The sequence below is a fragment of the Apiospora phragmitis genome (assembly GCF_038363925.1).
Source record: "Apiospora phragmitis strain CBS 135458 chromosome Unknown utg000010l:1.0-9815664.0:1.0-9183399.0, whole genome shotgun sequence".
In the NCBI taxonomy this organism is placed as follows: Eukaryota; Fungi; Ascomycota; class Sordariomycetes; order Amphisphaeriales; family Apiosporaceae; genus Apiospora; species Apiospora phragmitis.
Genome location: NW_027117409.1, coordinates 1,197,701 through 1,208,675, shown reverse-complemented (window position 1 = coordinate 1,208,675; position 10,975 = coordinate 1,197,701). Strand labels below are relative to the sequence as shown.

Genomic DNA, 10,975 nt, shown 5'->3' with positions numbered 1-10,975 from the left:
ATGCCAACGCCGGCTTTGACCTCATCCGTTACTATCTGCCTCCGTAGAATCTGAGCCTCATGGGTGGGAGGTTCCTGAACGGATCGTCGTCCTCTTCTTTGGCGGCTTTGATAACTTTCGAGTCGGCCTTGGCCAGGGGCCGTCCTGGCTTTTCCGAGTCACCCCGGCTGGAGTTTCGGCCAGTAAGTGTTCCATCGGTTGACCGCTTCTCGTTCTCAGCGGCCATCTCCCCCGGCACCGTTTCTTGAAATTCCGCGGCCATCATCCTGTGAGCGTTTTCAAAGGCCCTGTAGTCTTCAAACGAGTCGTAAAAGATCTCGGAGGCCCTATTGGACGGCGGCTCTGGCAAGGGCCGGTCAAGCCTGTCAAGCCTGTAGAGGTATTCCTGCGACATAGTTAACAACTTGTACGCCTAGGAAGTGATGATAGTTGGAAGAAAGGCCAGGGCGACCTCGAACAGTCAACAAGGAAGGGAGGGGACGCGAGAGAGGTAGCTCAAGACGCGAGCACTGCCCAAAGGCAATATGGCAACGAATCGCCAACCCTTGAGCAAACTCAACAATGACACGCAACTCCATGAATAGCAACAAATAGACTCTCCATGATGCTGAGATGCTGAAGCATGATAACAGGGCGATCACTTGTGAAAGTGGGGGTGGGGCTTACCTCAAAAGCAAAGAAAGCAGATTAAGATTATTCTAAAAAAGACAATGTATGCAGAGAACAGTATCAAGTTAGTCGTGACTGAATCATCGCAAGGATGGAGAACCCGTTGGCAGCAGGATTGTCACGAGCGGATCTGGCGAAATCTATATGCGGATGAAACTCTCAGGAAATGTAGTCGCAACCCATAAAGAACCCGAGAAATAATATGGGTGTAATGCCTCGTCGGTGGCGTAGAGATGAGTCCGGACTCTCGAAAGTGTTTATAATAGCAGCAGGTATTTCGCCTTCTTATTATGTGAGAATAGACGTACCCTTTTCCGCTGGTGATGTGCATTATTTTATGTAACCCAGGGACGGAATTCGAGGGTTCCGCCGTGTCGCATCTGGGGAATGGGTCTAGGAGCGCTGCAGAACTGGAATTAACCTAGAGGCCTAAGACCTAATAGGCCTAGGAGCAGCAACAGGGCCCCTTTTTGCAGCCGAGACTGGCCCGTGTCGTTGGGTCTCTGTATCCGTACCTGCCCAAAGAAGGCAAGCCGTTCGCCGAGTCGCCTGGTAACAGAGATGGATGCGATTGGCAATTTGATTACTCCATACTACGAACTTGCTATCGTGCGTGCACTGTAAATGAGATATCCATTCCTACCACCCACACCTGAGAGATCTCGTCGGGCCTTTACTCCGTGTCAGTCACTTGGCAAAGCTTGCCGATCCTGCTTCTGTAACACTGATCGCATCTTGATTGAAATATGCGTAACGCAGCAGAAAAAAAAGGTAGGCAAGTCAGGTAGGGCATACCAAAACTGTTGACAGAAGTTTCTTTCCCAGATCGTGATAATAACATTCTATCAGCTGCTCGGCTAAAACGTGCAGGGGTCAGATCTAAGCTTCTAGGTTTCTCCAGAGGCCTACGCTAGAGGATAGATTCGCCGACGACCGAACTACAAATACCCTACCTGGCTCCCTGGGTACTTTTACATTCGTCAGATATGTGAAGTCCGGCAAGGCTTGGCGGCAGCACGTAGTCAGATAGTCAGGTTCATCGGCAATTTGACTCACCCCGTCACCCACGATTGTCTGCCTCAATGCCCTGATGGGGTTTACTCGACTCTGACGGGCTGAGTGGGCTGACGCGATCACCTCAGCACCGTCACTAAATACGGCGCACTCCATAATCCTCCTCCCACGACAACCATCTCAGAGTTCGGGTCCACGGTCAATAGTCAGGGGGAAATGGGGGTGTAGGTAAGCGACGAAAACGGGGTTCGGGATCGGGATTGCTTGCGCCTTCCCGTGATGGATGCGGTTCTCTATCGCATTCGTTTCGTACTGCCCCCCTTCTCAGCTTATGCACACCTTATGGTTGCATGTGCCATGTACCATCCGCTATGCAGGTGATACAAAAAAAGAAAAATCATCCGCTCGTCATGACCCGGGTCCCGATGCATCGCATCCCCAGCCCAAACAACCGGCCTCAACACCGACAGATCGGAATTATGCAGTTATGAAGGGGGGAAACAAACCCTTTTGGTGAAATTGTTTCTTTCTATCGGATTGACCTTTTGATTCTCTTCTAACCTAGGTAACATGTTTTAAAAGAGTATTAACAGAGTGCTTGTGAGATATGTACGTCCTATCTGTTGGCTGGATCCGGCGAAACTCACAAGCGCTTGATCAACAGTCTTCCATACATACAAGGCTGGCCAACGATGAGCTGAATATCGAGCTGAAAAGTGGATGCTATTCTCAGCCTTGCGTTCAAGTGGCGACGCATTACCTGTGATTCAAGGCAGCAGCAGCAGCAGCAGCATCGGCTCGACATGCAGTGATACGCAGTGACCCAATGAGAAGGCAACAACGAATAAACTGGAATGAATGCCAGCTTGTCCTCAAGCCCGAATTCGCCTCACCTACAATGCTGACAACCTAGGGTAATTCGCCTCTCATACTTTCTGACCTTCTTACCTACTTTTTGGCTTTTCCAAACAGTCGTGAAGAGGGAATTAAGCAGCTTACCTACTTCACAAACGAATTTGAGATTGGCCACCAATCATACCACTTTACTGCATACGGGACTTATGCACCTTGGATACCCCGCGAAACATTCAGCAGCTTTCCCCTCCAGTCACCTTGCCACAATCACCGGCTTAGCTAACTGGCAAACGGCTCGCTCCCGACCCTGCCCGCTTCCATCGTAACACTCAATTATTACGAACATTCAATCTCGCATCGCAACTGGCAGGGGGAAACTTGATCCCATTTCCTTTTCGGCTTCGTGAACTACGACATAACATAACAAGTTTTGAAGAAGATGCATCTCCATCTCCCGCCCGCCCTCTGGGCTCCGCTCCTCTCCCTCCTCCTTGCCACCGCCCCAACCACCACTCACGCCGCCCAAAAACCCAAGAACGCCATCCTGCTCTCGCAAGTCCAGACCCTGACCCTGCGCGGCGGCGGCGCCCAAACCACGCACCGCCGCGTGCCCGCCATGCCCCAGCTGAAGTGCGCGTCGAGTCCGGCCCTGTGCCGGCTGCACGAGATCGACGTGATGCGCTGCATCAACGAGGGCCCCGGCTACGAGACCGAAGACATCCAGTGGTCGTGCACTGCCAGCCTGCCGCCCGAGCTGAAACTGGGCGGCACCGACGTCATGTGCGAGGGGTACAGCGGGCCCGACGACGATTACGTGCTCAAGGGCAGTTGCGGCGTGCAGTACCGGCTCGTCCTGACCGAGGAAGGCGAGAAACGGTATCCGGATCTGGGTGGTGGTTGGAACCCGAACCAGAGCGGTGTCGATGCGGGCGGGATTCTCTTCGGCATCCTCTTTGTCGGCGTGCTGGCCTGGATGGTGTACAGCGCGTACGTCAATGCGAATGGCAATGGAGCCGTGCAACGACGTCCGCGAGGTGGTGGCGGCGGCGGTCCTGGTTTCGGAGGAGGTGGCGGTGGTGCACCGCGGTTCGACGACAACGACGACCCTCCCCCGCCATATAGTTCGAAGCCCCGTTCATCATCACAACAACAGCAAGGCTGGAGGCCTGGATTCTGGACCGGTGCCGCGTCGGGCGCTGCTGCAGGTTACTATGCTGGCAACAGGGGGGGTCGGCAGCAGCAGCCGCCGCCGCAACGCAACTATGGCTCGGGATGGGGCGGCAGTGGCAGTAGCGCTGGTCCGTCATACTCCAGCTCAAGCTCGAGCTCATCCGACAGACACGAAAGTACAGGATTTGGCGGCACAAGTCGCAGGTAGTAGTAGAACGAGATAGAGACACCGAGCACGATATTGATGGGCTTGGGCGGATGAACAATTAGCAACGAATATAAACGACGAGACGAAGTCACGAATCCAACAAACTCTACACGCGTTCCTTTCAGCAGATAAGCACAGTACCCTTTGGGAACAATACAAACAAATTGCATCGAATATCTATGGTTGTTTGTCAGGTTGATGTATTCCTACAAAGCAGGTATAGACTGCTTCTCTATCCTGTGCGCCCGTAATTCCTCATCGCTTCGATTGAGAGTAGGAGGGTATGCCAGCAAGTCTCCCCAAAATCGTTGCGGCATCTCGACTGGTATCCACCACGGGCCTTACAAGGCATCTGGACGCCCTTGCTCAACTGGTTCGTGAAGATCCGACGCCTTTCAGCGATCCCTCTCTTTCGCTTCCGCTCCCAAGCCGGGTGGGTATCTGGCATAGTGCAAAAACTTTCCCAAGACACGACAAGCATACTCATAGGCGCCCGTCTCAGTCAACAAACAGCCCATCTTCTCAACACAGAAACGGACGCTAGGCTCATTATTATGTACAAACACTCATACACATCGGCAGATACTATACAGTACAGAATTCCCCGATCGTCTTAAGTCGGACGGGATCCATCGTATTTGGGCTCAGAGATGCACCGTCATGGTATCGTTGCGATCGAAAGCCCTTGCGCAGTTCGGACATTTGCGCATTCGGTTCGTCAAGCGGTCTTCGGTACATTCTTTGCAGAATATATGACCGCATTTCGTGAGCACCGTATTCTTGAACCGGTTTTGGCACACCGAACAAGTGGCTAGTTGCTAAAAGAGTGTTAGTATTCGGAGGCTTCATGGTCGTGGTGTATTGACTTACTCGTAGCATGTCTTCTTCTTCAGAGGAGTTGCTCATGCTCTTGACCTTCCACTTATCTCGGTCTTTCGATACGTGCTCGACCCGCAGCTTCATCTTCTCATTCTCCGTCTCCAGAACCGCTGCACGGTCCTTAACCTGCGAGGCGGTGGCATCTTTGGATTTCGCTAAGGAGGATAGCTCGTTGACCTGGTTCTTCAAAGCATCATAACGACGCAAAGCCTCGTTACTGGATGATTCGAGCCGCTTGCTTTCTGTCATGATGGCCGTGTTGGTCTGCTTCAGATCTACAAGTTGCTTCTCCATGTTACTCAGTAGCGTGCGGTGCTGTGCCTCGTTCTCTTTCAGCTGGGATATGATATCGGAGCTTTTGTTGTTCTGGGCTCGCAGGCGCTTGATCTCCTCCATGTGGATATCCGTATTCTTGCGCGCATCGAAATACTTCTGGTTGGCCTTGGCCTTCTCGGCGATGGCCATAGCTAAGCGATCTTCCAGCGACTCGAAATCCATAATTTTCTTGGTTGCAAGACCCTGGTACTTCTTGACGGCTGCTGTCATGGCAGGAAGCTCGTCATTGATCGACTTGAAGTCCTTCTCCAGTTTCTTGTACTTCTCGCGAAGATCTTCGAGGCTCATTTCTTCAATATCCGGACGCGGCGTCATATCCACATCTTCGCTCGGTTGCAGACGTTGCAATTCTGACTCTAGCGCGGCAATACGGTCCTGATTGGCAGCTACAAGCTCCTTAAAGTGATTGACGGCTTGGCGCTCCTGATCTCGTTGAGACTTGAGCATTGTCACCTCGCCGTGTAGCTCATCTCGTGCGGACCTTACTCGGGCGAGGGCAGTATCGGATTGCTGTAGCTGGTCCTCAAGTTCTGTCGTCAACATTTGCGCTTCGTCCTCCAGCTTCTTCTTGTACGTTTCACGCTCGACTTTGAGCTTGTGGCTGACTTCCTGGAGCTTCTTGTTTTCCGTGTCCAAGTGGTTGACCTTCTTGACCAATTCCTCATGCTGATTCTTTAGGAGTTTAAACAGGTCGGTGCGTGAATAGTCTTCGTCCGTCAGATTTGTTAATCTGATCTGAAGATTGGTGAGCTCCTCCTGGATAGTCTTGTTCTGCGCCTGGACTACGTCCAGCTGTTCCTTTTGCTTCGTAGCCTCCAACTTAGCTTCTGCGAGAGCAAGCTGCAGAGCTTGAGCATTCCCATTAGACTCGCCCGAAGCCCCGTTGTCTGCATCTGCGCCAGCCGGGCGCGCTGTTGCGCTGGCCATAGCTTGTTGCTCAAGTTTCTGGACTTGTGTACTCTTCACCCTATCAAGCTTCCGTTCAGCCTTAAGATACCTAAGTGTAGCGGTGTTAAGTTGCTCCGATGTTTCATCCTTCTCTGAAGCCAGGCGGTCGAGTTTGACGAGAAACTCTTTCTGGTTGGCAAGCAAAGTATTCACTTGTGTCTCCAGGTTGGTGATATTGGGCGCGACTTGACCACGAGCAGCAGAGAGGCGGGAGAACAAACTGTCTGTTATTGTCTTGATGGCAGCTGCTTTATCCTCGAGGTGCGCTTCAAGCCCTTCGATATCCTTGAAAGATGTATGGGTGGGGAACGGTTGCTCTTCGCCAGGCTGGTAAGGAACCTTGTTTTCGGCCAGCACCGATACTTCTTGGAGAAGTTGTAGCCACCACTTGTCAACTGTTCGCAAATGGTCATCATGGTGGGCCGAGCGTTGTTCCACCTCCTCTAGCCGTGTCTCTAGAGTGCTACATTTGCGTTTATATTCCAGCATCTGACGGAGTATCGCATCCTTGGTGTATTCCTAGTAGTTCCGTATCTGTCAGCGCTTCCTCCCTTCCATCTCTCCAAAGGTGCGACGTTTGGCGTGGTATGTCGGGTGAACGTGGGTATCTTGGCAATCAGGAATGGCAGGTGTTTCATCAGAGGCAGAATAGATGACAGCGAAGGCTGGGCATCAAGTCTGAAATTGTGAGTATGAATCAGGCCATCATGACAGGAAGCGAAAGTGACAGGCCGTCATTATTTGCGATACCGTGCCAAAGATGAGAACAGAGCCGACAGAGGGGGAAATCATGCAATGCTCATGTGTTCGGCAATCACAATGAGGCACAAAAGTGTAGTCGAGGGATATCGAGGCGTAGAGGGAGATGGTAACATACCTCGATCCAAGCCTCTTCCTTCATGTCGGAATCGTCCTTGGAGTGCTTGCTGCTGCCATTTACGGCTTGGCGTTTGCTGGGAGGGCCAATGTCGTCGGCGCCGCTCATGGCGGGTCTCTTTCTGTCCTCCATCTTGGCCAGGGAAGACAGAGGTGGGGAGGATTTGGCAGAAGACAGAGGCATAAAGAAAACGGCGAAAGGGGTCGGCTGGAAATTCAGAGAGGAGCGTCAAGAAGGCAGGGACAACGAGGATAGAAGAAGGATCGATGTCAGAATGTACGATGTATGCAGTAGTGCTTTGCTGTGTTGAGAGGCGGTCGGAGAGAGAAGTGTCCAAAGGGCAGGATTGCCCCTGTGACGGAGAAAGTTGCGAGGCCTGTGTCGGTGTCTGGCTCAGCGCGACCCGACAGTGTTGTGGTTGGCAGAGGTAATAATGTCGGTAAAAGCAGAAGAGGAAGAAGAATGATCCTTAATCGACTTGAGGGATGATTCGTGACCGCATCGGGCTGGTCAATCGGGTTTGGCTGGGCAGCGCAGGCTGGGTGGGAAGGGAAAAAAACAGGAGAGGAAGATGCGGTAGCGTGTGGTGTCCTTCGCAGCAGCAGTAGCCGGGCCTCTGCTGATTAGATGTTCCAGGGAAAAAAGATTGAGTTGAGGATTCAGCAGCAACAGAGCAGGTATGGATTGATTCAAGCCAACAGACCAGAAACTCGGCCAGCAGCCAGCAGCCAGCAGCCCGTCTTTCCATGGTGCCGCTAAACCGTAACTGGCGACGCGGCGTTCAAGGAGGGGGCCCGTGCCATTCGATTTGTGGTCTTCTGGGCGTGCAGGTGGTCCCTAAGGAATAAGGAATACCTAAGAAATACAGGCTACAGGCTGCACGCTGCAGCAGCAACAGGTATGGAATAAAATAACTGGGGACATGGCCTTATCAATGGAAAACTGCCCGCTATCAGGCTGCCCAGAGGTGACTACAATCTACTAACCTACTCCACCAATTCTTTTTACTGTCCGTCAATTCATCCATCCCACCCGCCATCTACGTTGTGTCGTATTCAATGTCGGTTTGCTTTCCTTACTTGCATCTTTTTTGCCATTAATTGCGAGTCCTGGAGAACTACAATTGAGGTTGCATCCCCGATGACCTCTACCAAACATCGGCGGCCAGTCACCCTTTGTAAGATGCGGTAGCGTCCATCGCCTTGGCGCCAGACACAAATACACCACACACAGCCAGATTCAGCAACTCCCATTGAATCTGGACCGAGATGAGTTCCATGCTGAAGAAAAAGGGCGGACTGTCCTTCAAGCCGAAAGCCAAACCGTCTCGTGCAGTCGAGCCGCCTTCGACTTCGGCATCGGTATCGCAAACGCCTGCAATCACAGAGCCGCCGTCCCAGTCACAATCACAGGCTTCCACGCCTGCCCCGCCTTCGGCCTCTGCTACAGCCCCTACGGCATCAACACCCAGTGCTTCCAGCAATGACAATGCTACACCCACAATACAAGCACAAGCGCTCTAAGGGGAAAGGAACAGACTCCGTGCCCATACTGCTGCGGCTGTTCCGAGTGCAACAACCACCAAGCCACAAGAACCACCAGCGACCGTTCCAGCACCCACACCAGAGCCTACGAACCCATTCCCAGCTCCGAGAGACCAGCCTACCGAGCCCACTGATACACGACTGCCGGGGAAATCCAATGCATCAATCCCTCCCAAGCCGGCCGCACCCGCTGTTGCCAACAAACAGCGAGATGGACACGTACAATCTGCAGTGCCAGTGCCAGCGCCGAGTCAACCACCAGTTACTCCTGCGGTCACTTCCCGGGCTGGGCTTCTAGCTACCCCTGCGCCAGACGGGCTCGTCACGCCAGCTGCAACGCAGCCCCTGAGTACCCCGGATCACAGGCCAGGCCTAGCTACTCCGGCCCCTGATGGACTCATCACGCCGGCTGCGACACAACCTCAGGGCACCACGGACCACACTGCACCTCCTGTCGCCGCAGAAGCTGCTCCTAGTTCTCAGTCGGCAGCCCCGCGACGGAATCTTCCGTCTCCTCCTACCCTTCCCATCACGGAAACTATCGCGGCCACTGCAGCTCCTGCCGAAGACCAACCTGCCGAGGCCGGCCCGTCGACAGCAGAACCCAAGAAGAAGCGGCAGTATCGCAAGCGTAAGGCTCCTGCTGTGGAGGGTGAAGAACTTGGCGAGCCCGCATCAGCGGCTCCCAAGCCAAAAAGGCAGCGCAAGAAGAAGCCCGCACAGGAAGAAGGCGCGGAAAACGGGGATGGCACCCCAGCAGCTCCTAAGCCCCGGCGGCAGCGCAAGAATAATGCAGCTCTGACCGAAAACGGGGATGCAGCAGCCCCTGCTGCAGAAGAAGAAGGACCAGTCGGTGCTGCAGCGCCTAAATCGTTCCGTCGGCGGCGGCGGGAGCCCACGCCCGAAGACGCCGAGAACCAACAGATTGATCACACGACTACCAAGATGGCAGACATCACGCGGGATCTCGGTATCGGGAAGAAATTTAAGCATGCGGACGCCATCCTCGATCGGCAGCGTGAGGCTCGGCGCAACGCGCAGATGCGACGGCTGGAGTGGAAACAGCGGGCCAAAGGCCTTCTCCCGCCGAGCCTGCAGGTGAGGACGGTCTAGGAGGAGCTGGGGCAGCAGACAACTGCGCCGAAGGTACACCCGCTCCGGAAGCAGAAGCTCCGGCGCCCATGGACGGTGGAGGCGTGGAATACGACATCATTGACGGCCAGATCGTCGTGAACCAGAGCTCGCTGACGGTCAACCAACACGCCGGCCAGGACTTCACCAACCTCGAGACGGTCGAGGAGGACGAGTTCACCAATCTCACGACGTCGGCCTCGTACCTCCGCGCCTCCAAGACGCTGGGCACGAACCACTGGTCCGACGAGGACACGGAGCGGTTCTACCACTACCTCAAGATGTTCGGCACCGACTTCGAGACCATCTCGCACGTCTTCCCGGGCAAGTCGCGGCGCCACATCAAGCTCAAGTTCAACCGCGAGGAGAAGGCCCGGCCCAAGCGCATCAACGCCGCCATCATGGCCCGCGGCGCCAAGAAGGTCGCCATCGACCTCGAGGACTTCAAGGCTCAGTGGCAGGGCGAGGAGTGGCAGGAGCCGGATAACATCCGTGCGGACCAGGCGCGCGTCGCGGCTGAGTACGAGGAGCACCTTGAGGAGCTGCGGCAGCAGAGGCGGGAGCTGGGACTGCTGGATGAGGAGGAGCAGGCACCTGCTGCTGACGCTGATGCTGCTGCTGCTGCTGTAGAGGGCGAAGATGGGGCTGTTGATGATGGCACGCAGGGAGGAGAAGAAGAGGCTGCTGTCCCTGCCGGTGTCCCAGTCGCTGCCGAGGCGTAAAAATACAGATGTTTCTGTGTTATCAGATATGTCCGTCCTTTTGTTTCCATGGAAAGGGGAAGGAAACAGACAGCACCGACCACATGAAAGTCTGCAAGAATACTTTTTGATACCCACTTGCGCTTTATATATATTCCTCCTCCCCATATTCATAAAGCAGGCTAGAGTGGCTCGGTGAGCAGAATGCTGTTATTCTCTACACAGCATATACAAAATCACAGGGACAGGGAAATGGGAAGGGACCCAAAGAGAGGGGAACCCAGGAGAGGATTAAGGGAGGCTTTCGCCTCTTGTAGAGGGAGCCTGAGGTGTCGATTACCATAATCGAGAAGGGATATACCATGTGCTATAAAAATGGTTGCTTCTACATAACAAACAAATGATGAGAAACGTGTCAAGAATTGTTGAAATGACACAGGATGTCTGTGTGCCCCTTGCCCCTTGCATAATAATGCCTTATTTTCGAACCCAACAGTAAGAGGTTGAGCGTATTTCAGACTCAAGTGAGTAAGGGCAAGTTATCCACAAGTTATCCTGCCATGAAGATCGCCGAGTATCACACAGATAGCATGGGAGGGATTTGACTGTCTTGGTATGTTTTATAGATTCTGCTATGAAGAAT

At 53.6% G+C, this 10,975-nt stretch overlaps 4 protein-coding genes across 4 annotated transcripts; 2 read left to right on the top strand and 2 right to left on the bottom strand.

Annotated features, from left to right (window-relative positions):
* Nucleotides 1-31: 31 nt before the first annotated feature.
* PG994_010165 (P-loop containing nucleoside triphosphate hydrolase protein) lies at nt 32-394 on the bottom strand (the record flags this gene model as incomplete). The annotated part of the gene is made up of 1 exon (XM_066861574.1): nt 32-394. One exon carries the CDS (start codon nt 392-394, stop codon nt 32-34), a length of 363 nt encoding a protein of 120 aa, XP_066710684.1.
* Nucleotides 395-2,977: 2,583 nt separating this feature from the next.
* On the top strand, nt 2,978-3,916 carry PG994_010164 (uncharacterized protein; the record flags this gene model as incomplete). Its single annotated transcript, XM_066861573.1, has 1 exon — nt 2,978-3,916. The coding sequence occupies one exon, from the start codon at nt 2,978-2,980 to the stop codon at nt 3,914-3,916; it is 939 nt and encodes a 312-aa protein (XP_066710683.1).
* Nucleotides 3,917-4,560: 644 nt separating this feature from the next.
* On the bottom strand, nt 4,561-7,088 carry PG994_010163 (uncharacterized protein; the record flags this gene model as incomplete). The annotated part of the gene is made up of 3 exons (XM_066861572.1): nt 4,561-4,734; nt 4,787-6,598; nt 6,957-7,088. The coding sequence occupies 3 exons, from the start codon at nt 7,086-7,088 to the stop codon at nt 4,561-4,563; spliced, it is 2,118 nt and encodes a 705-aa protein (XP_066710682.1).
* Nucleotides 7,089-8,224: 1,136 nt separating this feature from the next.
* On the top strand, nt 8,225-10,353 carry PG994_010162 (uncharacterized protein; the record flags this gene model as incomplete). Its single annotated transcript, XM_066861571.1, has 3 exons — nt 8,225-8,426; nt 8,481-9,518; nt 9,566-10,353. 3 exons carry the CDS (start codon nt 8,225-8,227, stop codon nt 10,351-10,353), a joined length of 2,028 nt encoding a protein of 675 aa, XP_066710681.1.
* Between the last annotated feature and the right edge of the window lie 622 nt (nt 10,354-10,975).